The sequence below is a fragment of the Neohortaea acidophila genome (assembly GCF_010093505.1).
Source record: "Neohortaea acidophila strain CBS 113389 unplaced genomic scaffold BDY17scaffold_6, whole genome shotgun sequence".
Lineage (NCBI taxonomy): Eukaryota > Fungi > Ascomycota > Dothideomycetes > Mycosphaerellales > Teratosphaeriaceae > Neohortaea > Neohortaea acidophila.
Genome location: NW_022985515.1, coordinates 652,703 through 678,795, shown reverse-complemented (window position 1 = coordinate 678,795; position 26,093 = coordinate 652,703). Strand labels below are relative to the sequence as shown.

General features: G+C 54.7%; 13 protein-coding genes across 13 annotated transcripts; 7 read left to right on the top strand and 6 right to left on the bottom strand.

Annotated features, from left to right (window-relative positions):
• The first annotated feature begins 32 nt into the window (after positions 1–32).
• BDY17DRAFT_161748 (uncharacterized protein) lies at positions 33–1,387 on the top strand. Its single transcript, XM_033729720.1, has 2 exons — positions 33–243; positions 299–1,387. Exons 1-2 carry the CDS (start codon positions 67–69, stop codon positions 1,319–1,321), a joined length of 1,200 nt encoding a protein of 399 aa, XP_033589113.1. The 5' UTR covers positions 33–66; the 3' UTR covers positions 1,322–1,387.
• BDY17DRAFT_161752 (uncharacterized protein) lies at positions 1,388–3,533 on the bottom strand. Its single transcript, XM_033729721.1, has 3 exons — positions 3,040–3,533; positions 2,482–2,985; positions 1,388–2,425 (listed from the first exon to the last, which is right to left on the bottom strand). The coding sequence occupies exons 1-3, from the start codon at positions 3,388–3,390 to the stop codon at positions 1,454–1,456; spliced, it is 1,827 nt and encodes a 608-aa protein (XP_033589112.1). The 5' UTR covers positions 3,391–3,533; the 3' UTR covers positions 1,388–1,453.
• A 181-nt stretch (positions 3,534–3,714) lies between these two features.
• On the bottom strand, positions 3,715–5,478 carry BDY17DRAFT_298706 (uncharacterized protein). The gene is made up of 8 exons (XM_033733787.1): positions 5,208–5,478; positions 4,966–5,147; positions 4,800–4,912; positions 4,629–4,745; positions 4,501–4,573; positions 4,339–4,442; positions 4,000–4,277; positions 3,715–3,952 (listed from the first exon to the last, which is right to left on the bottom strand). The coding sequence occupies exons 1-8, from the start codon at positions 5,249–5,251 to the stop codon at positions 3,790–3,792; spliced, it is 1,074 nt and encodes a 357-aa protein (XP_033589111.1). The 5' UTR covers positions 5,252–5,478; the 3' UTR covers positions 3,715–3,789.
• Positions 5,479–5,648: 170 nt separating this feature from the next.
• On the top strand, positions 5,649–6,810 carry BDY17DRAFT_298704 (putative short chain type dehydrogenase). The gene is made up of 3 exons (XM_033733786.1): positions 5,649–6,083; positions 6,135–6,417; positions 6,469–6,810. Exons 1-3 carry the CDS (start codon positions 5,843–5,845, stop codon positions 6,626–6,628), a joined length of 684 nt encoding a protein of 227 aa, XP_033589110.1. The 5' UTR covers positions 5,649–5,842; the 3' UTR covers positions 6,629–6,810.
• A 792-nt stretch (positions 6,811–7,602) lies between these two features.
• BDY17DRAFT_324816 (ASST-domain-containing protein) lies at positions 7,603–9,738 on the top strand (the record flags this gene model as incomplete). Its single annotated transcript, XM_033737268.1, has 5 exons — positions 7,603–7,719; positions 7,773–7,946; positions 8,007–8,778; positions 8,852–9,069; positions 9,154–9,738. 5 exons carry the CDS (start codon positions 7,603–7,605, stop codon positions 9,736–9,738), a joined length of 1,866 nt encoding a protein of 621 aa, XP_033589109.1.
• Positions 9,739–10,665: 927 nt separating this feature from the next.
• On the bottom strand, positions 10,666–12,778 carry BDY17DRAFT_298697 (cytochrome P450). Its single transcript, XM_033733785.1, has 3 exons — positions 12,009–12,778; positions 11,451–11,958; positions 10,666–11,397 (listed from the first exon to the last, which is right to left on the bottom strand). Exons 1-3 carry the CDS (start codon positions 12,567–12,569, stop codon positions 10,979–10,981), a joined length of 1,488 nt encoding a protein of 495 aa, XP_033589108.1. The 5' UTR covers positions 12,570–12,778; the 3' UTR covers positions 10,666–10,978.
• On the bottom strand, positions 12,779–15,799 carry BDY17DRAFT_281516 (putative potassium transporter 5). Its single transcript, XM_033732057.1, has 8 exons — positions 15,378–15,799; positions 15,236–15,327; positions 14,880–15,178; positions 14,485–14,825; positions 14,350–14,422; positions 14,122–14,290; positions 13,945–14,071; positions 12,779–13,890 (listed from the first exon to the last, which is right to left on the bottom strand). Exons 1-8 carry the CDS (start codon positions 15,630–15,632, stop codon positions 12,949–12,951), a joined length of 2,298 nt encoding a protein of 765 aa, XP_033589107.1. The 5' UTR covers positions 15,633–15,799; the 3' UTR covers positions 12,779–12,948.
• Positions 15,800–15,978: 179 nt separating this feature from the next.
• BDY17DRAFT_346604 (uncharacterized protein) lies at positions 15,979–17,690 on the bottom strand. Its single transcript, XM_033738109.1, has 4 exons — positions 17,317–17,690; positions 17,120–17,256; positions 16,824–17,054; positions 15,979–16,736 (listed from the first exon to the last, which is right to left on the bottom strand). Exons 1-4 carry the CDS (start codon positions 17,507–17,509, stop codon positions 16,221–16,223), a joined length of 1,077 nt encoding a protein of 358 aa, XP_033589106.1. The 5' UTR covers positions 17,510–17,690; the 3' UTR covers positions 15,979–16,220.
• A 1,421-nt stretch (positions 17,691–19,111) lies between these two features.
• On the top strand, positions 19,112–19,923 carry BDY17DRAFT_346603 (uncharacterized protein; the record flags this gene model as incomplete). Its single annotated transcript, XM_033738108.1, has 2 exons — positions 19,112–19,355; positions 19,413–19,923. The coding sequence occupies 2 exons, from the start codon at positions 19,112–19,114 to the stop codon at positions 19,814–19,816; spliced, it is 648 nt and encodes a 215-aa protein (XP_033589105.1). The 3' UTR covers positions 19,817–19,923.
• A 139-nt stretch (positions 19,924–20,062) lies between these two features.
• On the top strand, positions 20,063–22,330 carry BDY17DRAFT_298685 (uncharacterized protein). Its single transcript, XM_033733784.1, has 4 exons — positions 20,063–20,581; positions 20,633–20,888; positions 20,941–21,617; positions 21,675–22,330. Exons 1-4 carry the CDS (start codon positions 20,291–20,293, stop codon positions 22,092–22,094), a joined length of 1,644 nt encoding a protein of 547 aa, XP_033589104.1. The 5' UTR covers positions 20,063–20,290; the 3' UTR covers positions 22,095–22,330.
• A 46-nt stretch (positions 22,331–22,376) lies between these two features.
• BDY17DRAFT_298684 (AhpD-like protein) lies at positions 22,377–23,181 on the top strand. Its single transcript, XM_033733783.1, has 2 exons — positions 22,377–22,574; positions 22,626–23,181. The coding sequence occupies exons 1-2, from the start codon at positions 22,474–22,476 to the stop codon at positions 23,128–23,130; spliced, it is 606 nt and encodes a 201-aa protein (XP_033589103.1). The 5' UTR covers positions 22,377–22,473; the 3' UTR covers positions 23,131–23,181.
• Positions 23,182–24,613, top strand: BDY17DRAFT_298682 (uncharacterized protein). Its single transcript, XM_033733782.1, has one exon. It carries the CDS (start codon positions 23,469–23,471, stop codon positions 24,150–24,152), a length of 684 nt encoding a protein of 227 aa, XP_033589102.1. The 5' UTR covers positions 23,182–23,468; the 3' UTR covers positions 24,153–24,613.
• Positions 24,608–25,786, bottom strand: BDY17DRAFT_298680 (uncharacterized protein). The gene is made up of 2 exons (XM_033733781.1): positions 25,082–25,786; positions 24,608–24,983 (listed from the first exon to the last, which is right to left on the bottom strand). The coding sequence occupies exons 1-2, from the start codon at positions 25,362–25,364 to the stop codon at positions 24,853–24,855; spliced, it is 414 nt and encodes a 137-aa protein (XP_033589101.1). The 5' UTR covers positions 25,365–25,786; the 3' UTR covers positions 24,608–24,852.
• Between the last annotated feature and the right edge of the window lie 307 nt (positions 25,787–26,093).

Genomic DNA, 26,093 nt, shown 5'->3' with positions numbered 1-26,093 from the left:
AATGCTCGAGCGGAGTGAAGCATGGAAGATGCCATTAACTATAGCGGTTCAGCCAATCAGCCCTTGATGCGAATCCGAGATTGCGCGATACGAAATACGGCTTACGACGTACGCGATGCGAAATACTTCTTCTCGGCGCGGGACGACATGTCGTTCGCAACCCAAACATACGAGATGCCTACGAGACGAACGCATGTCAAGTCTCGTGGCGGATGCAACGAATGCAAACAAAGAAGAATCAAGGTATGCTCTCCTTCATAGTCACTGCTCAGCTTCTTCCTACTAAGACTGCCGCAAGTGCAACGAAGCCAAACCAGCATGCGATGGGTGTGTCAAACGAGAGCTGCAATGTATATACGACAAGTCTACGCAGTGGCAAAGGCCAACGCACAGGAACTCTGCCTCCTCCACCAGCCTAGCTACCCGCGTAATCGACCTCGAAATCCTCCACTTTTGGACGCTCCACACGCACAAAACCTGTGATCACTGCTTCATGTCGACAACTTGGTGGCAAGAGACTCTCCCGAAATTGGCTTTTAGCAACGATCATCTGCTTTCCGCCTTGCTCTCTTTCACAAGCCTTCATATCGCCCAATTCCGGCCATCAGACGCCAATCAATACGTTGCCACTGCCGTGAATTACAGAGATCGTGCACTCCACCTACTCACGCCCTTGCTCGGCAATATCCTCCAAGACCAAGCAGAAGCATGTTTCTGGGCTTCGGCGTTGATCGGCTTGATCACCTTGGCAATGCACAACACATCCTCGAGCGCAGCGGAGAGGCAGACCCCGCAGACTCTTCTCCTAGAGTTGGCAACCCTATGGCGGGGCTCGGACAATGTGGACAAGGCGCACGCAAGTGGAACTGCCGCAGCGAGCCCGTCCTACCACTCTCCGCACCCTGACTTCCCAACTTCAAACCTGCGAGACGCAGAGCTTGATGCCGCTCTTCTCCGAACCCGAGATTGCATCTGCAAGGATGCATCGCTTGCCCCGAGTGCCCAATCGCAGTACACAAAGGCGGTCGAAGATCTTGCAATGGCCTGTGCACTTCTCGAATCGGAAGGCTCGTTCAGCGGCCTTCTTTCTTGGCTCCCATGTCTCGAGCCTCACATCCTCGACGATTTCGAATCTTCGCATCCCACTGCTGCGCTCATCGGCATCTGCTATGGCGCAGCTCTCCATGCCCTACGACATCTCTGGTACATTAAAGATCTCGGACGGCGCCTTGTGCACGATCTCACTCCCGCTGTCCCGCTAGATGATCCGGACAGGGTTAAGTTGGTGAATTGGGCACGGGAGAGAGTCTGCCCTCCGTGATTACTTGGGAAGGCCCGAGCTAGAAGACTCGTCTCCATCGAACGCCAAGCGCTTAATCGGCGTAAGAGGTTCTCAGGATGTAATATGCCGGGCGCTGTACAGCCGGGAACGGTGGGAGCGCGCACTTCGCAACTACTGGTGCCAGGTTGAAGCGCTCTCCCGCATCCTCCGCAAGAACTCGTCGGAGCCAATCGCACATTCGCCAGAGATTTCGTAATGTGCAATTGTCAAGAAACCAATGAGATGGGTTCTAGCTGCCATGTCTTGGTCCCGGGGGTGACTCTTGACAAAAGGCAAAAGCTTGTTGACCGTGGAGTAGATCGTTGCAGACCGGCCGTTCATTTCAAGTCCAGGCTCGATCCAGGACATCACGGGATCACGATTGTCGGGTCTATCAGGATGTTGTAGTGTCCAGCAAAGAAGCAAGAAAGCGGAGATGGAGTGCGCTTTGCAGAAGCTTCCGCCGCCCAGTCGAAGGCAGTCAAAGGCACTCGCTTTATCCGGTTCGCCAGTATAAAGAGCGAACATCTCAGCAGCGTTCTTCTGCGCAAGCGACAGAGCGACAGTTCGAGAGTAGTAGAATGCAGGCGACTCCATCATCGCAAATGGTCGGTGAAGTGCTGCCAGGAATTTTGCATACACATGGGCCAAGAACTGCTGCTGGAAGGACTGGGGTTCCGTGCTTCCAGACTGAGTTTCAAGGAGCGGCAGCATGGATGCTGTAAGTTGCCGACCGAGATCCAGCGCGCTTTCGAGCGTGAGGTCCGTGGTACAATTGAGAGCTTGTACGATCCGATGCCTGCACTGTAGTGATCCCGAAAGCTCAGGGTCTGTGGGCCGATCTGGCGATAAAGTCTGAGATGTGCTACGTTCGGAAGAAGGAGATGGAGAGCGGCTAGCATTGCCGGCAGGAACCGTAGGCTGGCTGTTGAAGTAAGAAAGTGACGGTGGCATACCGGCAGCTAGGCAGGCCTGGAGGTCCAACTCCACGAGAGCTTCCCAGAGCCCCTGCCGCTGACCCGATGAGTCCCACAGCCGTGAATGGTGGAGGCCAAGGGCCGCACCTGCTCGCAGCGCTGCGCCGGAGTAGACGTAATCGGCGAACTACGAACATCACGTTAGTCGGATTTTCGCACCCCAGAGAAGGCAAAAGGGCATACTTCGTCAGAATGCCACATCTGCTCCGCTAGACAAATCAAAGCCCACATGCGCACGCTCTCCACATTGAAAGTCCTCAAATGCATCGCTGTTTGCGGCAGCCCTTCGGCCAGGTTGATCCAGGCGGTGATTTTGTCCCGAGGGATGGGTTGGCTGGAGTCTGGGAGGGTGGCATTGGCGAGGCACAGGACGAGGAGCAGTTGCACCATGAAACACACGCTTGCACCGCCCCTGTTCTCCCGCATGCGCGCATAGGTATCGTGGAATGTCGGCGGATGAAGGATGGAGAAGGTGGTGCCGAGAGTCGCAAAGAAACGTTCGATCAGCCATTCCGTCGTCTGCGGATCGGGAAGCTCGTCATACAGCACTGGAGCCATCGTGGAACGATCCTGCTGGCTTTCGATCTGCAAGGCCGCCGTTGAAGCACACTCGGAATATGCGCGAGTGTCGGGCCACGGGCCAGCGGCACAGGTTCCCATGAGACATTGGGACAGGAGAGGCTCAAACTGGAGCGTCGCATTAGATGGCGTGTAGAGGAAGCGTGCGGTTTGGGCAGATACCTTTTTGATGAGCCACGAGTGGTGACTTCTCCCGCGCACATCCTCGACACCAGTCCATCGATGTACTAAAGCAGAGGTCGGAGGGTCTCGCGATTGTGGAGAAGCGTGTGGTCTGTCTGTATGAGTAGTACGAGTTCGTAGTGCGGCGTCCGGGACGAGAGGAGATCGAACGGCGCTCGCGCGTTTGCGGAATCGGCACTCGTGCTGCAATGAGTTGCGCACGCACTGGCCACAAGGCTGCGATTGATCGCACTTGACCTTGCGACGATGACACGGCTCACAGGATGTACCGATCCGGTTTAGCACTCTCCGAGTCTTCTGGGGTGAAGAACGGTGAGAGGAGGGAGACATTGGTCGCGAGACAGTCGAGAATGAGCGCGGTCGACAACTTGGACTACAGGAACTCGGCTCAAGGAAGATATGCGAGCAGTGTCACCAACCAGTGCTATTGATTGCATCTGCTGCAGATGAGAGGTATTCAACCGGTATGCGATGTAGTACATCAAGATGTCTGCACGGGTGAAGTGATGATTACCTGCGGCACATGGACCGTGCTTCCTCATTACGTAATCCGCGAGATACCAGCACTCGAGACGTTGACCAGCCTTTCCAGCCTGACCTCATGTTGACAACATCTCCATATGGCTCCTCAAGAAACACACCCCAACGGTAGGCATTGAGGCTCGCAGCATGAAACGCGACTCTCGAGAAACGGAGAAAGGTTTGCTGCGTGAGGGGGAGTCTGGTCTTCTATTTAAGCTGCTTGTTCACATTGTTCAGCACGCTGCCCTTGCCAGTGTCCAACTCGAGCACATCCCTCACTTCGTCATCAATGATCTGTAAGAACTGGTCCTCCTGCGTCCACGTTGGCTCCCAACCGAGAGCGCCGGCCTTGCCAGAGCGTATCTCCGTCCTAAATCATATCAGAGAAAGGTCAAGTTACCGGGAATGTGCGCTTACCTCGAGTTGAAGATCATCTGGACGAACAGGCCTGGAAGACCGTAGGCCTCGGCCGCCTCCTCGTCGTTAGGCCACATCTGCGTGCTCCGCTGCTGCACCAGGCCACGTGAATGAAGCGCTGCAGCCATACGGTCCAGAGTCGGCCACCAGTGGATTTTATGAGCCACGGCGAAATAGTAGCCATTCTCACCGCCTGCCGGTGCATCGTTTTGCACGATTTTCTCAAGCAATCGAGCATAGAGGGCCATCAAGTCGGATACGTGCACGGCAGGCATGACCTGTCCAGCCCGGTTATCAGCATGCCCTTGGAACCGGATGGCATATCCGCTCCGTACTTACAGAATCTTGTGGAAACGTGTATACCGCTCGCCGAGACAGACTGGCCCTCACAGTCAGTGGCATACACACCGAGAGCTTGTTCCACAAACCAAGCCCTCTGCCATCTGGGGGAGATTGGTTAGCGGATGATGGGCTGCGCTCTGCCTGTGGTTGAAGACGTACAAACCATTGGTGGAACGACGATATAACTCGTCACCCCTGCCGACTTGGCTTCTTCGGTAACCGCTACGTCGACCTGTTGTGAGACTTGTGAGTCGGCGCATTTGAATCGGAAGCACAAGGAGTATTACCTTGCGAAGTGGCATGGAGTCTGCAAGCGCTTTTTCCAGATCAAATATCTGGTCGGTATCGCTGGTGGGGCCATTGGACCAGCCACCAACTTCGGAGAATGCGGACCCTCCAGACGTCTTGGGTGATTTACATTAGCACCCTCCGTGCGTGCGATGCTAAGGTTGACTCACATGAATGAAATACGTTGCCTTGCCGCTGGCTTCACGACGCTTACCAAGCGCATGGATCAGGTTTACAACCAGATCTCGGTCCAGCCCACTCGCGCAATGGACAACGACATCGACTGACATGGCGTTAGTGTACGTATACGTCGGCGGCTCTCAATCTCGTACATACTTTCGTTGCGGAGAACGAGCTCGGCGACCGCCTGCTCGTCGCTTAGATTCACCTGCTGCACATTGAACCGAGCGGCTGTCAGTGCGTCCACTTGTTCCTCCGACCGAACAGCGCCAATGACACTGCCGGCATCGATCGAGGAGGATTCGAGGGTCTTTAGATATGAAAGAACGGAGCCCCCGCTGCCGACTCGTCAGCTTGAAATGGACAAGGCTGAGAGTAATACACATGTCACAACGTACACGTAACCGGCCGCGCCTGTGACCAAAATCTTCGAGTGTGTCATACTGATGTCTGCCTTTGGTCGGTTTCGTGGGTGCTTCGATGTTACTGGAGTAGTGAAGAGTGAGCCAACGAAGGTCAGACATCGCTTCTTAAATCGCTTTGCCCGGTTCAAAAAGAATTCAATTTCTAATCCGCGCTGGACGTTGTCGGACAAGCATTAGGCCGATCCGTGGGCTACTCTTGTTCATATCCATGCCGGAACGAAGATGAAGTATCTAGAACACAGCGAGTCTGCGGCTGACGGAGGAATTGCATAAGAAGCTTCGGCATTGTCGGCGTTGTCGGCGCTTTCGGCGATCACTCCGCCCTCGGTGCTCTCGGCGCTGTCGGTGTGCAGCCCCATAATGACGCCTTTTGGCAAGATAGTCTGCTCGCAGGTCTTGTACATTCGTCCCTTCTAGCAATTAAACCAGCTTTCCAATTATCAATCCAGCCTCGTCAAGGATTGATTGCTCAGCTCTCTTACAAATCCACGCTTCTTTTGCGACTCTGCCTGGCCCGTTCGTATAAGTATGGAACACCGCTCCCCGGTTGGTGGAGGGCATTACTCTCATCACCCTCAAGCCTTTGTATCCTCTCATCTCCCACTATCATGGCAGCATCAAAGATTGTTCTCGTATTGGGCGCAGGCGGCAATGTTGGCGCCAGCATTGCCACCTTGTTTGCCAAACAAAACTACCGCGTTGCTCTCGCCGCAAGGAGTCTGCAAGACTCTACAAACAGCAGCGGACATCTCAATATCCGGGCAGATCTTGGGGATGAAAAGTCAGTGAATGCGGCTTTTGACAAAACGATCGCACACTTCGGGCCCCCGAACGTTGTGGTGTACAATGGTATGTTACTCGACTCCCCTTGATGATTGGCCTTTGCTAATACTTCCCCAGCTGCTGTTGCTCATTTCGTTCCAGCAGAAGACCCACTGAGCCTTTCAGTCGCCCATTTCAACGAAGACATCGCAATCAACACGGCGGGAGTCCTCGTTGCAGCCAGGAGAGCGGTGCAGGGCTTTCAGCAGCTGCCTCAGAGCACCCCCAAGACCTTCATCTACACCGGCAACATCCTGAACCAAGAAGTCATCCCGGCTCTCATGAGCAATGGAATTGGCAAGTCGGCTTCGGCGCACATCATTGCGGTTGCTTCCAAGGTGTACGCCGCGGAGAACTATCGGTATGGCGCTGTTCCCTTGCAGTCGTCAGCTCCTTGCTAACTGGTGTGCAGTTTCTATTATGCGGATGAGCGAAAGGGAGATGGTGCCCCTGCATACCGCGACGTTTCCGGCGATAACCATGCGCAGCACTATCTTGAACTCGCCGAGACGGAGGAGCAGAGACCTTGGCTACAGACTTTTGTCGGCGGGCAAGGCTATAGCAAGTTCTAGGGCAATAGCATAGTCAAACGTCGACATGAGTATCGCTTCAATCATCGTTACGTACTTGCAAAGACTTATTTGATCAGATTGTGGGTGTTGTGCCGGATTGGCATCCCTCTACAGCGTTCGCGGTCCCTCCGATCCGCGCGTTCCGCCAAGGCTGGCGACCTCAGCCTTGTGCGCGGTGGCGGTGCTTTTTCGATAATACCACGAAGCTAGCTAGTGAAGTACTACTAGAAAGACTTTATCGCTACTAAACAAAACGCGTTGTTCTTGCATTTGTATTGCCCAAGGTATATATGACTGTTCTTCGCGATAGGCGATTGGAATGGCTGCAAAACCAAGCTCATGTCAAATTCAGCAAGCCTTTAGCAAAACTCCGATGAAGGCATTGTGCGACTCGAACAACACCGCGCGCGTGGGATTCCTACAGCGGAACTACTCGGCATGAATAGCCACGCTGCTCTTCCGTTTTCGCTTGCCGAGGAGATAAGGGGTGATGGCGAGTCTGGATGTATACATCTAAGGGATGTATCGGGGTCGCGTACGGAGCGCGGAACGGGGACCGGTCGGCTAATGAAGCCCAAGTTGACAATCTAGACTGCTGTCGCGCGGATTAGCAACGCCTAATAAGCTACAACAGACGTCTGGCGTATTACCAGGTGGTTCACGAGAGATACTCGTACACTTGCGATGGGCGGTTCATGTGCCATGAAAATAACTGCTCGATCCTGAATTCAGCAGTATGCGACGTCTACAGTATCGTGGCGGGCACTCACAGCATCACAGTCGAGCGACCCGATGCAGCACGTCGATCGCTTATGCTGAAGATGCAGGCGACCACGGTTTGACCGCGGCACGAGCCTGGGCGGCAAACACATTGAAACCCCTATAGAGAGTCGCGGCGCAACGTGCCACCTGATTTACGATGGAGCCCGACTTCAACAATGCTTGTCGGATGTGCCTGAAGGCGAAGCAAAGCCATGGCGATACGGGTCCTTCGTCTCGCATTACTGATCATTGGAACGCGAGCGATATGGAACGATCCCGAACGATACAGACACATTTCTGACGGGAGTGACCAGCATCATTTCGTGACTGTGAGTGTGCCCCACCCAAGAGACAGCCAAGCGCCTGCTCACACACTGTCCAGCGACCGGAATTTGCGGCCCCTCGCTATGTCGTGGCCAAACACCATCCACGTGCCATCAGCCCTGGGTACTGGTTCGTCTCGCCACATGTGGACCCGTTCACAACACCGCCGTATTCCGGCGAGCGCAACTTCGTCCCTTGCGGCAATGGTCCACACATCTACGACGACAATGGAGTGCGTGACATCGCGATCCACGTTTAGCAACCGTCCCCGCGACTGATTCACTGTTTGCAGGTCCTGATCTGGAGCGGAGCCTGCCGATACCAGAATCGCAACTGTTTTGGATTCAATGCTGTCCAGGTCAACGACACCGCTGCCCTCACCTTCTACGTTGCCGAGAAACATGCTCAAAGAGGCTCCGAGGTTCTTGCTCCTCGATCCGGCTTCATCCTCAACAATCGCTATGAAGAACTTGCTCACATTGTCATCGACTCCAAATACACGCACGACGAGCACGAATTCTACCTTCAACCCGACGGCCGCACGATCATAGTTTCGATGCGCGAAGCCGTAAACGCCGACGGTGCGGATATCAATCAGACATCTCGGCAGGTGTCAGCGACGGGGTTTCTCGAAATCGACATTGCATCTGACCGGCCTATTTTCACTTGGAGTCCCCGAGCGGCTATCGGCATCCATGTCAATCAAAGCTGCGATACTGTAAACAAGTTCAACACCGACAGGAAGAAGGTTTGGGATTTCTTCCATCTCAATTCGGTGGAAAAGTTCGCGAATGGCGACTATCTTGTTTCTGCCCGTCACATGCATGCTATCTATCGAATTTCAGGTCAGAATGGGAAGATCCTTTGGACGCTCGGTGGGTGTGTCGGGAATTCCGATTTCACCATGGGAGATGGAGTGGCTTTTCATTGGCAGCATAATGCTCGGATCCTGTACGAGGATGAAGCAAGGCTCATTCTCTCATTTTTCGACAATGAGAGCGACGACCACGATTACGGGGAACCATTCGGGACAAACCCGCCGATTGGGAAGATCATTGAACTGAGTAAGATCTAGACTCGGTCTCGCATTGACTACGTTTGAACCTTTCGCTGACCGACGCTGTGATATTGACCTAGATCTATCGAGCCGTCCTATGACCGCAACTCTACTTCGGCGATTCGATCGACCCGACAAAGGGCAAACACCAACTGCAGGTGGTCTCCAAGTGCTGGGTCCTATTACAAACGCGGAGGATGTGAGGTCTGCTCATGTCTTTGTGTGCTGGAGCCGGGAAGGCTATATCAGTGAATATGATGGCAACGACAAGCTCGTGATGGAAGCCCGCTTTGCATCAGTAAGTCTTGCGGCCAACCCACCCCTGAATAGTCTTTGCATATGACAAGAATCCTTCTGACCGCTCACCTCCACCATTGTACAGGATCGTAAACGCACCTATCGCGCCTTTAAGGCGGCCTTCAAAGGCTACCCCACCGAACCACCCATCCTCAAAATTCTCTCGATGCCTTACAACACACTCTCGATCCTTCAGCCCGCTTCTGTGTTCTATGTCAGTTGGAACGGTGCGACAGAAGTGGCTTCTTGGCGCTTTTACGGCAGAGCTAACAACTCCTCTGCCGAGTTCTCTCTCGTAGCCGACGCTTCCAAGTCCGGCTTTGAGACGTCGGTCATTGTGCCGCAGCACATTCCCTTTGCGTACGCCGAAGCCTTCGACGCAGACGGGAAGGGAATAGGGAGATCGGAAGTCGTGGGCATCGAATTGCCGTCTGGTGCTAGCGGGCTTGGAAACGAGGCTTTGATATTCCCTAACGAAGGATTGCCGGCAGCTCCATCGTCGCTACAAGGATACAGTACGGCGGAGCTGCTAGGGTTCCTTGTCCTATTCTCTCTTGCTGTTTACGGGCTTGTGGGACTTCTTCGTAAGCTATTGAAAGCCGGGGTCCGTTTGTGGCGAGGAGATCGGGCGGCAGTAGGCTATAGTCAGCTTCCTTTGTCGGACCTCTAAGAGACATAGTACCGGGCAATCGGCACAATCATTAACGTCCTTGTATTCTCGACGCACGCTTTAAATGGGCCTCACGTGCGGAGTGCTGTGGAGTAGGTGACGCTTCAGCTTCCACGTGTTCCACACTACGTTCTTCTCGACGTAGGTGATGGTGTCGTCGAGTCAGCACAAGAGATATTTCGACTTGCCAACTTAGTTGTCGTAGAGTTCTCTCCCATATGTTACGGCAGTGCAGTGTAGAGAGTGCATCGCGTTCCGCTGAAGAAATCCAACCTTGCGATCCGCCAAGGCTGGCTATCTCAGCCTTGTCGCGCGGCCGTGCCTTTTCCACGTGGATATTCGTCTTCTAAGACTATTGACAATTGTAAAATGATATTTACTGTATTGAGATACAGCAAGTGATGTCGGAGAATCGCGGAGAACCGCGGTAGCCCGCATATTCCCAAAAGTCGACCAAAAAATTCCATTCCAAGAATTTGCCAAAAAAGAAGGTTGCAGTGAGCCTTTAGCCTTAACAGAGATGTTTAAACACCTCTGAATTATCAGAAAGCCGAAGGCGGGGCTCGAACCCGCGACCTTGAGGTTGTCTCTTTATAAGAGCCACACGCTCCTGGGAGAGTGTTAGAGCGAGAAATCGTCAATTTGTCGTCAGATTGATCGACTTACTACCGATTGAGCTCTACATTGCGGGGTTAGTCTTGAACGTGAGACACATGATTGAGCCTGATCATTGACTTACACCCCGGCGATTCATGCTGTGGGGCTCGTCAAAAATCAATAATGACCTGTGCAAAAATTTTCCGGCTCTAAGTCGGGCCTTCCGCTTTTGCCAGCTCCTTCCTAATACTGACTAGCGTATATTACATAATCTTACCCATCCACTTCAATGTTCCTTATGTCCTCCGAACGTGCTTGTATTTACAGCACCTTAGCATTCGGGATTCAATTACCTCCTGCGAAACTGACGACATTGTGACTGTTCTCAAGTTGGGCAATACTCTCGAGCACCATGCATGCATTCTGGATGAGTTTCGCGGCCAGAGACGGCATGACGCTACAAAGTATGCGCGGCTATTTTACTGATGTCTCCTCCAGCACATGGTAGATCACCAAAACCTTCTCCATCCCGTTGATCGCCCCATCTTTCAGGCGAAGAACATCCGACTAGGCGCCTCTGGGCAGCATCGTTACAAGCCCACTGTGTGGCCGTCCTCTTCTTTTTGTCATGGCATGCCATCTTCTACGGTGGAATCAGCGCAACCTGCACACGCCTACTCAGCCGCACGTTCCGGATATCGTCCACCAGCTCAAGTACGGGATCCCGGTTCTGTAGCAATTCGAATTCCTGGACGAGCCGTGCGAGAAGATAGATCATCTGCGTCACCGACAGATCCCGCGCCGGACAGACCCTCTTACCCGCGAGAAACGGGATGTACTTCCAGCCGGGAGTCCGATCGGTCCACCGCTCGGGGAGAAACTCGTCTGCCGACTCGCCCCATATCGTCCGGTCTCGGTGTAAGCCTTGGATGTTCATTTCAACGATCGCCCCCCGAGGAATGAGAATCGGAGCTTGACCATCTTTCCCGCCTCCGCTGGGCAAGATACAATCTGCATCGCACTGCCGCCGGCTCATCAGGACGGGAGAGAATATGCGCAGTCCTACGTGGAGAAGTTAGCAGTCGGGGAGAGAAAGACAGAATCGCGCGACCAACCTTCGTAGACGACGTTCCTGGTGTACGGGAGTCTCGAGGTACTTTCCGTGGAAGGACCCAAAGGCTGCGCCAGTACTTCCCGACGGAGCTTGAGCCAGACTTCCGGATGTCTCGCGAGTGCAAACATGAGCAGGCTCATGGAGATGGAGATTTGATCGCGGCTCCCGAAGAACACACTCATCAATTGGGATCGGACGGCGGCTTTGTCGTTGATCTCATCCACGTAGTGCTCCACCAAGCTGAAACGCGGCGACGCAGAGTGTTGTCGTGCAGCGGCCTTGTCAATGAATCCGTCCACGGTAGCAAAGATGGTGGCGATATCTTGATGCCATTGGACATCTCGACCGCGGAGAAAGAGCAAATGGCCCGCTTGGACTCTCTGGCCCAACATGCGCATCACATCCTCAAACATCGTTAGAAACTTGTCGGCCTCTGGATGAGCTTCCTCGTCCGGATCGAGCGTATTCGTGGAGTCGCCCAGGACAAATTCGGTGGCTCTGTCAATAAACTGGGCTGGTGAGTAGGGACGTCGAATAGAACGTAGCTTTGACCACTTACCAGACGCTGGAAAAGAGGCTGCAGGTCGACCGTGCTGCCGTCGCGGGGGATGAGCTTCAACAGCTTCTGGATGTGTCGTTCAAGCGCCGGCAGATCGACGGCCTGCTCTTTAGTCAAGACCGGCATCACCAAGCTTCGAGATTGCTTCCATTCGTGGCCATCGAGCGCGACCAGGTTATCCGTCAAAAGCGGATGGGCAGCCTGCTTCGACCCCGGCGGCTTGACGAAGTTGGCGGATGAAGGGCCGACGACGGTTCGAATGTTGTCCATGTTCATCGTGCAGACTGTTCGCTGGCCGAACACGTTATACTCGTACGTATGCCCACACTTGGCATGTATTTTGGCCCGTGTAGCACCGACCTCGCCTCGCTTGGTCCCCTCCAGCATTACCCTCCGATGGTCGAGGCCCAAAAAGGGATCGGTGTGTGGATATTTTGGAATGGGCTGGCACCCTTCCCTTCGCATCTTGCGCTGATAGGCATACCGACGGTATAACGACAGACAAATATACAAGAGCAATATGAAGATTGGAGCTAACAGGCTCGGACGAGTGTATAGCATCTCAACAAACGAGTCTTGATACACAGAGGGTGATTGACGGCGAGGAGGAGCGATGTGCGGCCGGCCGCTGATTTATAAACATTATCAACATCTGCCCTGGATGGAAATGGTGGGGCTGGACGTCGGATCCGGGAGGTGTAACATTGAGGATGCTGACTCCTTCTGACACTCAGCTTACCGTAACCGCCAGCGGCCGAAGCAAGAAGGAGTGGTAGGGATTTAGGGTGCGGAGAAGGACGACGGCGTCTGCGTACCCATAAATATTATAAGAGAATTCATCTGGTTAAAGAAAGCTCTGTGGTTCAAATGTCGCCGCCATTCTCAACCTGACTGCAGCCTTACGTGCCGCCATAGCCTTCACAGGCTCTCCAAAGTAGTTTTAAAGATCGTGGACAAACCCGACCTCAACAATGCGATCTACAGGAATGTCCAGGCTGGCAATCCGCGTCCTGCAATTCTCCCGCACCCACAGGAAGACGCCCAACACCATGCGCTTGAAGGCATTATATCTTCCACTGATACGCATCTGCTCTTTGCCGGTCATGTAGAGCACTTGATGCCGGAAAGCGTCGTCCAAGTGCTGCAGGCGCGCGGCGATGGATGCCACCGCCTTCGCCTCTTTCGCACCGTTGCCGCTTTCGGACGGTGCTTGGACGCTGTCGTGGATGATCGCACGGCGGATCTCTTCGTATATCATCTGTGCGAGGTCGGGCGTGATGACGCGGTCGCTGTATCCGTGTCTGACGACGACCCGATAGACATTTCGGACGCCTGTCCGAGCGACTGCAAAACGGTCTTCCTCGGCGACGTGAGGAATGCTCAGGGCGCGAAGGTGCAGGAGGACGACGGTATCCATTTGCGCCCGGAACTTGCGCAGCCACTGTTCGTAGACCATGGGCGTGGACTCGCCGGCTTTGTCAAAGAAGATGCCGAAGCCTTCGATCGTAGTCAATTTCCCACCGCCGTATTGATCGCTGAGCATGAGTTGACCGTCGTTGTCTGCACTGCTGACGATTACCTGCGAAAGCGATTGTCGGTCCTTCTTTTCGCATGCCCACTGCTTTTCTTTGCCGTACCTCCACAACGTGAAGAACGAGGCGAGAATGAAGGAGAGCAGTAAAGTGAACCAAGCTCCGTTGGGAACTTTGGTAAGTGCTGAGCTGAGGTAGAGTCCATCGAGCAGAACGAATGGGAGCCAAATGGTGAAGACGAGTGCCGGGTGGAATCTCCAGACGATTATAGCCACGAGCGTCACCAGGTTCGTCGTGATGAAAGTGACGAGGATGACACACACTCCATAGGCATGTCCGAGGCTGTTGGTCTGTGTAGCTTGTCAGTGGCGTATCATAGCGCACCTCTCCGTTCTACTACTCACGTTGTTGTAGACTGCCGTCACAATCACTGTGCCCACCATCATCAACCAATTCGCAATGGGAATGTACACTTGGCCGTGGAACTTGTCGCTGGTGTAGATCATCTTGATGTGTGGGAAGTAGGATGAGCTGGCCAGAGATCAGCACACAAGCCATATCCCCTTTGCAGCGAAACTTACTTCATAACCTGGGACAAGAGCTGGAAGGTCGACGTGATGAGAGCCTGGGATGCTACCACCGCAGCCAAAATCGCAATGACCAAAGCAAAGTAGAAGGTGCCCGGAGGTACAGTCTTGAAGAAAGGGTTGTCGTATGCGGCGGGATACTTTGCAAGGTACGAGGCTTGCCCTGTTTCGCTCGGGTGTTAGCAGTCGAGCCACCACGGTAAGCGTGCCATGAACACTTACCGATATAAGCGAGCATTAGACATGGATAGGCGATGCAGAGCCAGCTAAGCTGAATCGCGCGACGGGAGAATGCCTATGCGTGGCAGGGTCAGCAACGCTGGTGAAATATATAGAACGATGCTTCTGGAGACATACACCAAGATCGGCGAACAGTGCTTCCACGCCAGTAAAGGCGAGAAGGAGACCGCCAAGATTGATCCAGCCCGCAGTGCCGTTTCGCACGAACCAGTCGCCGGCATAGTAAGGCGAGAAAGCCTTGAGCACGGTGTAGTCATGCACAGCCAAGTTGTAGATGCCGGAAACACCGTTGAACAAAAGCCAGATGATCACCACTGGAGCGAAGACACTGGACACACGGTGGATCCCGAAGGGCTGAACGAGGAAGAGGAGGATGAGGATGCCGCATGTTGTACCGATGATGGTCCCCTTCGAGATGTTGGGCACCGCGACCTCGAGCCCTTGAATGGCGCCCAATACTTTTTCGACAGTCAGCATGTCTCCTCTTATGTAGTGAAGGGAAAAGAGCTAACCGGACTGGGCTGGAGTAAGAATGCCATCAGCCATAATGAGACTGACGCCGAGGACTGCCAGGATCTTCAAAAACGCATGCGAGATCTTGCTGTTTTCGAGCCATCGACGGAACCCGCGATTGGGGCGTTTCAGGTCGTTTGTTGAGTAGCGCTCCATCTTCATGAGATGATTGGCGCTCGGGTCTTGCTTGATGATGTTGCTGAAGCGAGCCAGGAGATTGTACATGGCGAACGTTCCGCCCTCGCCGTTGTCGTCCGCGTACAGAACGATCAACATGTATTTGACCGTGACAATGAGGCTGCGTTACGAGGGAGCGTCAACGACCGAGACCAGCTTGACATTGACGAGTACTCACGTCAAAGACCAGAGGATGATTGAGAGCGCCCCGAGTAGATCCGCATGGGCGGGTGGAGAGGAGAAGGTGGAGGAGAAGACGTAGAGCGGAGACTGCGAGGGGTAAGCAACAAGGCAGTTGAACAGGCAAGCCATATACCAACAGTTCCAATGTCACCGTAGATGACACCTGTGGACTGGTATACCAGCCACAACAGCGTCCACCCTTTGAAGACCTGACGCTTCTTCATATCGCCTTCTCGAACGCCGACGCCCCGATCAGAGACGAGGGAATCTGCATCAACCTCGTGCGTGGACGCCATCTTTTTGTATGTCAAAGACTCGATGTGGTCTTCTGCCGACCTGGTATGTTCAATGGCGTCGTCGCCGAAGGCGATGCGCGGAGTTCTCTCAGCCATTGTCAAGTGCAGCGGAGAAAGAAAGTCACGGACAAGAGGAGGAGCGTAAAGAAAAAGATGCAGAGTGAGAAATGAGCTCCATCCTGAAGCCACGTGGGTGCTCGTCCACGGCCATTGCCCGTTGCATGTGCATGCCGGGGCACGCCAGATCTCGCGCAAGCCATGTGCAAAGGAGTCGCTTACCCGCCAACCCAACGTGGCACATCCCTTATCAGGCTGCCAGCCGCCAAATCCGGGGTAGCCTTGCCGGAGAGCAGCCAATGGGCAGCCGCACGGAAAATGCCTCAGTGAGGGATTTTTGGGACTCCTGCACACAATCGCGCGTCGCGCAATCTCTCGCTTTTCGCGACTGGCATTGCAAATAAAATTGTGTCAGCGGCGGACGTGGCTCGACTTTCCAACCCCCGGCATGCTGACTCGTATATCAGCCCCGATTCGTGACATCGGGGTTCTAGGAAGAGGAATGGGCCGTAGACGCTGGAGAGCTTTACCCTGGCAATCATGGAGTATGAAGCGCGGGGTTGGGTTGGGGTGCTGGAGAGCTGACATGGAAAGATATGGCGGCCGAGTGTGTAGCGGATAAGCTACTTAATCAGATACACTCACGGAATTGATCAGACCGCACAGCGCATTCCCAAGCACTACTGAAGGCGGTTCCCCTTCTTCGCCCAGATCGCCAGTGCCAGTGTCGGTCATCTGGCCTGCATCACAATTGTTGCCGGTTTCGATGGCACAGGAGTCACCAGAGGCGTAATCCCAGTATTGCCCCACGGGATTCATCACCGCGGCCATGCAGCACTCAGCGACCGAGGTGGCAGTCGCACTCACGAAGAAATCATTGTTCGGGCCGGGGTTGAACCCGAAGAATGCGTAATTTGTGTTGTAATAGTTGGCGAAGTTGTTCGTCGCGCAGGCCTGCGCGGGGGAGACGTTGGTGCTCGACGTCACGGTGTTTGTGACCGTGGATGTGGTCGTGGATGTGGAGGTGTGGGTGTTTGTAATGATTACGGAGGATGTGACTGTTGTCACAGCACCCGGTGTGGTTGTGACAACCGATGTCGTCGTTGTCGTCGTCGTACTGGTGGGCGTAGGGAGAATAGTCGTCTGCGATTCGGGGTCAGCATGGACACATCCAGCGGACAGCTTGCACAGCGCTGTCCAAGGAACGGATTGCTTTTGATATTGACTCACAGAAGTTACGGTAACAGTGGTGCTAGAACAATGGTAGTGCCAGCACTGTACGGGACCTGGGAAGCCTTTGTTACGAGGCGAATGTTTCTTCGGCGAAGAGCCCTTGTGATTGAACTCGACATCCCGCTTTCGAAGAGGGGCGCTTGCATCGTAGCTAGCTCCAGGAATACTTTCTTGGACGGGTGTGAATGGGGAGGGGACGGTAGTGGTGACTGTAGTCGTTGTGCTGGTCTGAGGATCGGAGAAGTCAGTAATCCCGTGGCAGCCATACACGGGCCTAGCCGGCTCAAACGTACTTCGGTTGTTACGATGCTGGTCGTGGTAGATGTGCTGGTGGTGGTTGTAGTGGCTGTTTTCGTCGATGTAGGAGCAGTGTGGGTGCTCGTGACAGTAGATGTGATCGTCGTCACCGACCCTGGGGGCGTCGAGGTCTCTAAACGGACGTTATCAACATGCTTGACGCAGGAGAACAGGGGCTACGCAAGGCACGCACTCGTAACAGTTTTTGTGCGGACTGTTGTAGAAGACCACGCTGTTCCCCATCTGGTATAATGAAGCCCGCCGGTCGTCGACTCGATCGTCGTGTAACACCTGGTAGCCGGCCAGGGCGCCTCATGCTCAGGTGCAGCGAGGGCGCATAGGGTTAAAGCAAGAAGAGCGCAAAGAAGTTGGCTGAGTGAAAGCATCGTGCAATGTGAGGCATGAGGATACGAAAGATGTCCTAGGCTTGATAATGAGAGAGGCAGAATGAGCGCCCAAGATGTAGTACAAATACGTTGCTGTCAGGGGAGGGGTGCATTGGAGCTCTTGCGCAAACCCTGCGGCCTCCCTTTCGGGCTCGAGACTCGATTGAGGCTGCACTACTGCACGTGGTACAGTAGTCGGGAATTGTCACAGCGGTCGCGGGGACATGCTCGTCCGAGAGCGCAGCGTGCCGCAGTCTTCGGACGCCTGCACAGCTACAGTGATTTGGTCGTGCATGCGAGACGCAAGTGCAGCGCTTACCTCAATCTGGCTGGCATCAGCATCCAAGAGTACGATGGAATAGGCGCAGGAGACCAGCAATGCTTGCCGGCATGCGAGTGAAGGCGGCCGTCGTTCCGTGCTGACCTTGGACCGTGAGAAGTAGCCAATAATCATGCTGGAAGCTGCCGAACTGCGGGCGCGAAGCTTTTCGAATACGAGGCTTTAGGCCTGTAGGACTTAGGGTGGCAAGGCGGGTGGAGAAAGATGAGAAAGCCTGGTTGGTTGTAATGTACCGCTAGCAATCGCCAAGTAACGGCGAAGCATTCTCGTACTCTCGGCACGGCTGCAGGTGAGATTATCGAAAGCTTCTACTTTACCACCTGATACGGACGTTGCAGCACAGCATACGCCCCTCGCGCTGCCGGGACCCGGCAGAATGACTTCAAGGGAAGGCGGCACTCTTCCTCCATGAGCAGCGAAACGGCACAGGCATAAGAGCCGGCGGCTTTGAAAGATGTTGCACAGCTAGAAGACTCGCTCCGAACGCCTTCGAGAGGGAAGTGAAGGTTATCCGGCCAGACAGGCGGCGGTAAAAGATAGATGTCTCCTGTGCTGTAGTCTGGAGGCGGGGCTCGAACCCCCATACGTGGTTGCCAAGACGAACCTCCGCTAGCGCCCGGTTTCTCAGCCAATGATCAATGTCAACGCCGCGCGCTGAACATCCACATACGTGCCTGACCTTATTACCTCATGTCCTACCAAGTCATGATACTGTGGGTGCATGGGCGGATCGTTTGCTTTTGCATTCGAAAGGTCCTATCTTGCTCCATGGCTGGAGAGAAGAGTCCCGCGGCCACCACTCACATGCGGTCAAGTGCCAACTTGGGACCATTCGGAACAAGAGTTAAACCTTTGCTGCGGGCGATATCGCTTCGCCTTCTTCATGGGTAACGGAGCGGCCAGATCTGGAGAGGCAGATTTCTCGCGCTTGTATTTGGCCATTCGACATAACGCGGTAGAGATGCGGTGAATGAAGTACCGAGTAGAGGTGTAAGATAACTTTACAAGGTTGCAATCCAGCGCGAGGAGATGCGTTAGGAAACATTGTGAGTAAAAGCATTGACGGTAGGCAGACCGTGCATCCAGGCTGCGTTTGCACTCGTTTGCACCCTTGTGTCACCCACCGTCGGTGACAAAATGAGCTGCATTCACAAACGAGGACCTGCACAAGGCGCCACGATCTTTTCCCGACTTCTTCCTCTTCATCGAATCTCACTCACACACCACAAGGCTTCAATCGATCATCATTCTCAACACACAACATGGCACCTGGTCCTGGAGCCAACCAGATGGCCATCTTCAAGGCCCTCGATGAAGAAATGGTCCAGCTCTCCGCAGACGCAACGCCGGAAGGACTGGAGAAGTGTGCGCAGATCGCAAAGACTCTTCTGAGTTACGCAGAACTCCCGCTCGGCCTGCGCTGCCGTGCATGCATCGTGCTCGCTGGTTTTGATGAACCCGGATTTGTCAACTGGGCTGAAGAAGCCGTTCGCGTGGTGGAGTTGGGTGAGTTACGAGTCTTGAGCAACTAACGGCTTCGCTGAGCTGACTGTGACCGCTTAGCTTGGAGCCAGTCGACAGAACACTCGGAGGCCGAAGTCGCGCTGCGTCAACGTGCGCACGAATGCCTGGCGCAGGCGAAAAAGCAGTTCGAAGAGGATGGCGGGCACGGCAAGGGCGAGGAGCAGGATGACCAGGAGAAGAAGGGCGACGATGATGAAGAAGATGACGATGACGAGTACGAGACCGTTAGGCTCGTATCATCTAGCACGGCATCTGTCGGCCCTGATGGAAAGGTGACGGTCGTCGTGCACAAGGCACCGTCTCCAGACGCAACCTCACCAGTGGAGCGGCTGGGGAAGGGGAAGTACCGTGTTCGCGTGGATATGGGCATGCGTACGGTCCAGGTCCAGGACCTTGAGACGGGAGAGTGGGATACGGTGGATGATGTGGAGTTTATCGAGTGAGGTGGCATCTTGGCACATTACCTTGCGGTTTGATGCAGTCCAATAGAATGAAGTCAGAATGAGTGTAGAGAGGTATCGCAAAGTCATAACTGCCAGCAAGAATTGCGAATGTTGCATTCCATTACATCGGAGTAAAGCGAGGGGCAGTCTTGCAGTTCACGTGTCGAAGCCTTCGGATATGGTGCCTGAGGCCGGAAATATCTTATTACCTCACGCGGTCGACCTTAACATCACCAAGACTTATTACAAACCTGACCATCTGTGCGTTGAGTTCCAACGTAAACGGCCGTCTCATCCGGTACTAGCACATGTGTCCTCAAGCTACCTACAGGATGAATCATCGCGTACGCTGCTTGATAAGCCCTTCGTCTAAGCGTCGCTACGAATCTTATAACGTAAGGTACTCCTTGCACTCGGTGAGGATGGCACGGAATCAAGCCATCGCGACTCGCATATCATCTCCGAAAGTGAGAGATGGACGACGTGCCGCGCGAGAGACATCTTTTGCCTGCTGCGATTGATTATCGCGCCGAACACAGTCCCGAACGAATCTGGGCCTATTTTGCAAAGAGCGACACCGATGTTCAAGAGGGGTTTCGTCCGGTAACTTACCAGGCATTCGCCAAGGCCATCGACGCAACGGCATGGTGGCTGGATGAGGTTCTCGGGCCTGCAAAGCCAGGTTTCCCGACGGTTGCATATATTGGTGCTGAAGATGTGCGCTATATCTTCCTCTTATATGCCTGTATCAAGACCGGACGAAAGGTATGACAGCGACTCGAACGATCTGATTCCGTAACTGACCGCAACATGCAGCTTCTGATTCCGTTTCCCGCCAACACGGAAGAAGGGCTGGTCAAATTGCTTGAGGCGGCCAAATGCGCCGTCGTTGCCGCCCCCAAAGCATCCTCGGGGCCATGGAAAGCGGCCATGCAGTCGATGCCGAGCCTTGATCTTATCGAGGTGCCACCGCTGAGATCGCTCATCGATCAGGACCTGGTCCAGCCTTATCCTTACCCCAAGACCATGGACGAGGGGATCGACGATGACATGTTCGTATTTCAGACATCAGGTACGTCTCGATTTAGTGTTGCGCACGTGCATGTTAGCGCTCATCCGTTCAGGCACGACTGGAAACCCGAAACCCATCTTCAAATCGCACAGGGCCTACGAAGTTTGGCGCCGCATGGTGGAAACGACGCAGCGCTCGCCCGCCAGTCTGAAGATAGCCATGTTCGACGCCTACATTGACAGCTACAACCCCATCTTCCTACCACTCTCATGGTCCGCGACCGTGACGCTCAGCGCAATTGCGCCGATTCTCACGGGCTCTGTGCCGATTTTCATGCCGGGATCGTGGAAACAACCCGCCTCTCCAGCTCAAATCTACGAAGCGCTGCCTCTGATCCCCAGGAGCCGGCACAATAGCATTCTCTTCATCCCCGACATCCTCCGAGAGTTCGTCCGGCTGCCTGAGCGTCTTGACGCCTTGAAGCAATTTGACGTCGTCATGTACGCAGGAGCGGGACTGGATCGAGCCACGGGAGACACGATTTGGGAGAAGACTGGCGTGCGCGTCCAGTCGAACATGGGGTCGACGGACTCGGATTTGTATCCAACGCTGGTGCAGCACGACCCTGCGCAATGGTATGTGCATCGTCTGCACCCGGATTGCGAGGGGTTCCACTTCCAGCACTACACCGAGGACTTGTACGAGACGCGGCAGTCCAACGACACGCGCCACTGTTTCATCACGGAGCCGCAGAGAACTGTGTTTCACACGAGAGATTTGTTTAAAAAAGTAAGCACTCCTTCTTGATGATCGCATCGTCAGCGTCTAACATGTGTGATCCCGCAGGTGCCTGATCACGAAGACTCTTACACAAACGCCGGGCGTGTCGACGATTTCATCAAGCTCGGCACTCTCACCAAATTCAACGGGATAGAAGTCGAGCAGAAACTCGACGGTCATGTCGATATAGAAGGCTCGCTAGTCGGGGGCCATGAACGGCCACGCCCATTCGTCATCTTACAAGTGTCTCCCCGTTTACTGCAAGAAGGGGTGAAGCAGGATGTGCTGAAAGAACTCTGGCCAATCTTCGAAGATGTGAATCGGACTTTGCACGCCGATGCCCATCTCACTAAGGACCTCACTCTGATTGCAGACCCGGAGAGACCTCTGAAGAGGACGGCCAAGAACACGCTCGACCGGCGCAGTACGCTGAGAATGTACGAGGATGAGATTGGGCGTTTGTATGGGGCAGCGCTGGAAGCGTAATAATTTCAGGGAGCGCATTGCTACGCTAGAAATCAAAGCCCTTCGAGTTTAGACAGGCTACCGCCCTATGTACTCCGTGTTGGTGGCTCTTGTATCACTCCGTTGGTGCGGTTCTCGCGATCCGTGCGATCCGTGCGATCCGCTTAAGGCTGGCGATCTCAGCCTTGCTAACTTAGGTAGGAATCCGCCCGAAAGTCGGATGACACCCGGGCCATTCCGGGTACATGAGAGACTCGATTACGCCTGCAATTGCAGAATGCTTGCTGTCATTTGCTATAAGAAGCCGGGGCTATAGGGCCCTGCTCCGTGAAATCTCGCGCGGAGTTCTTCAAATCCCTTGCCGTTTGCTCAGTCCCATTCGTTTCACTTTGTAGGCAATATGAACAGACTAGGCCTTCTGCACCCCTCGCAGCTCGATGCTGAAGCCAAAAGGCTGTATGACGCCTACCATGAGTACACAACGAATCGATACGGCAAGGCGTAAGTTGACCGCCGGAAAGCGTTTCGATTCCTTTTAACAAGACCCGACAGCGCCGTCGCCTACATGCTAGACGACGCCCGACTCACCGGCCCGTTCGGCGTCCAACTACACACGCCCCAAGTCGGCGAGCACGTCCTCGGACTGGCCAAGGCTCTGCGAAGCCTCCCCGGCCTGAGCGACACGAACCGCGAGATCGCCAGCATCGTCGTGGGAGTGCGGTACAACACGCGCTACGAACTGGCAATGCACCAAATGCTAGGCTGGAAGTTCGGGCTGGCGGCGGCGAGCATCGACACCATGCTGGCGGGGAAGAAGCCTGCGTCCTTCAACGCCGAGCAGAGCGTCGTTTTCGACGTGGCGCATGAACTTGCGTATGGGTCGGGAACGCTGCCGCAGGATTTGTGGGATCGTGCGGTGGAGGTGTTAGGGCGGCCGGGGACGATTGCTCTTGTTCAGTACGTTGGGTTCTACAGCTATGCGTGTACGATTCTGAGGGGATTTGACGTTGAGATTCCGGTCACGGACCGGTTGGGACGGGGCCATTTATCCAAATGAGCGGTTGTTCGTCCAGTGCATTTTGTTTTCGAAGGTAAATGATTAGAATATACCCTCGGTCATCGCTCGTAGCGCGTTCTCTTATACACGCGTTTGTTTTCCCTATCCTCATTGTTGCCTAACTCCTGACTCGCGGCTGACCCAGAATCTGGTCGAGAACGACACCATTGACGACCATCGATGTGACTCACCACCATACATCTAATTATCACGACCTCTTCCGAGCCATTGATATTCGTTATGAAAAGTCGGGAAAGACACCGCGATCCAGCCGCCAAGCAAGCTGAAATCGCTGAAATACGACTATCTCCAACACTCTCTCATTCTTCCATCACAAGATGTCTGCTCCACCCCAGCTCACCCGCAGGCCCTACACAGGCAGCTGCCACTGCGGGCACGTCAAGTACATCGTCTACCTCACGCTCCCCACACTCCCCTACCCGCCCACCACACAGACAGACTTCCGCAAAGCCTCCGGCCACCGCATCTACAAATGCAACTGCACAATCTGCCACAAAGCAAGCCTGTTTCACATCCGCACGCTCGACGCGGCGAATGACTTCTTCATCGTCTCCCCCAAAAACCCCATGGCCGAGGGGAGCGGATTGAAGGCCTACGTCGCCAAGGGGAATACCGGCCCGTCCCATTTCTGCGAGTACTGTGGAGTGCGCGGGTTTACGTTGAGGGGGGAGGGGTATAGTGAGGAAGTCGAGTTGCCTACGTCGCTGGTGCAGCGGTTGGAGAGTAGGACTTTGGATGGGACGGCGGGGGAGATTACGGGGAAGGAAGGCGAGACGACGCGGGTATCCGTCTGGCGGCCCACGCAGGATTGGCATGAGAGCCAGGACGATGACAGTGGGGGAGACGACTATTTGAGCGTCAACGGGGTGACGCTCGATGCGCACAATGAGAACTTCGATCTCCGCCAGCTCCATGAGAAGGGGTACGTGGGGTATATGCAGACGTTGCAGTGGGTGGGTTACGACTATGAGGATAAGCCGTATTCTGGCGGGGCGTATTGATTTGCGAGGTGGGGAGGGGGCGATGGAGTGGGTGATCGGCAGAGGTCGAAGACGTAGAGACCGACTTAGATGTAATATGGTCTGCTGGCCCAGACAGAACGATGCAGATGTAGAGCAGGCACCAGCAACCAGCACTTCCGCAGCTGGAGAGCAGCCATAGAGGCAAAGGAACTTATGCATTCGTGTGGATCCGAGGACGGTCATGGTCCAGAACAGAATGTCGAGACGCGATGGAATGCAAGGAAAGTGAGATGTGGTATGATTAGTCGCTTCCTGATGGGTGTCGAGATTGAGTTGAGCACGCTGCCTGCCGATACCGTGGAGCGATGAGTGCGAAGATCCGAAGGGTGGCCTCGAGGCCAGTATTGAACTGTGTCGGCTGGGTGTCTGTGCTTGTCAGCTCGAGTATTGTCGGTCAATCAGTAGCATTCAGAAGTAGAGAGCCGAGCAGAAGATAAAAAGGGAGAAAATCCATTTAGTGGGTATACGAGAGGGTTTTGGCTGGTGAGTTTATTATACAACCACGCTCTCTGCAAGCCATGATAGCGGAGGAAAAGAAAAATAGTAGACCATTCCGGATTCTCCGCCCCAAGACGATGTGCGCGCAACACACCACACCTACGCGTCGGCCCTCCTTGCTCACCCGCTCTTCCCCAGCGCCGCGACACTGCCACCACACCCCTCCACAATCTTCGATTCTTTACATGGCGGCGTAGGCGGCGATGCCGGCAATGCCGGCACCGATCAAGGCCGGCGCGGCAGTGGCAGCAGCGTAACCCTGGGTGACGGAGGTGGTCTTGAGGTTGCAAGTATCGAGGACGTCCTTGATGGCTGGATAGGGAAGAAACGGAGAGGTCAGCGTTGTTTACGGATGCAAGCGGCCGAGCTGGCCAGCTAGCCAGAGGGCAGCGAAGCTCGAAAAAACTCACCTGGATAGAAGGCGACACTGTTGCCCTCGGTGCGGCTATTGTAGCTGCAAGCTTCGCATAGCGGGATGAGGTGCTTCATGTGCTTTTGGTAGCAGAAGCATTTCAGGCCCTCCGAGGCGCCGAGACAGGTGGATTGCGACACGGTGACGATGGGGCCGCACCAGTCCGCACACTTGAAGTTGTAGGCGTCGGGGATGAGACCCTTTCCTTGGTCGGCGGCGACGGGGGCGACGGTGGAGAGCATCAAGGCCGCAGCGGCGGCGACGAGCGTTCGGAATTGCATGGCGGCGGGATGTGATGATCTGGGTGCGGATGTTGTCGGGTATGGCAGACGGAGCACGCGCAGATTCCGAACTGATGCTCGCGGTTGGGGGAGGGAAGATGGCGATGGGGGTGTGAGAGGAGTAGAGGAAGAGAAGAGGGAGCGAGAGGGAGGGAAGAAGCGACGTGCACGGTGAGCGAGCAGAGAAAAACAGGCCAATGGAAGGTAGCGTGGGTGCGGGTTCGTCAGGTTAGGAAGCGGCGGAAGCTCGTGTGTTTGGGCGGCGGAAAGAGCTGTCCGGTTTGCGAAAGCACAGACCAACCCACATCCCGGCACCGCACCAATGAGAATTGAGCCGAGAAGCGAGCGAGTTGACGCATCGCCTCTCGTTTCGACGACAGCTGCGTGGGCAGGTGTCAAAGACGGGATGATCGGAATCCTCCAGTCGGCCTCTACACACATTACAAACGGACTGGCCACATTGCTGTCTGTCTTGCGCATCGCAGCGCGTGGATCCATGATTCATTTTTCCCTTCTCCGCGTGCGCGCGGCGCTTGAGCGCGATTTTCCTCCCCCAAGCTTACGATGTCCATGCGGCGGCAGCTATCGGAAATGTCGTCAAGCTCCGCCGCCGCCGACGTATCCGACCCGTGCCTCTCCGCTTACCTAAATCCCTTTCATCGCTGGCTCTCTCACTCACAGAAGGCACCGCATTTCTTCCTGCACTCAATTCATGCATGAGGCGAGTGG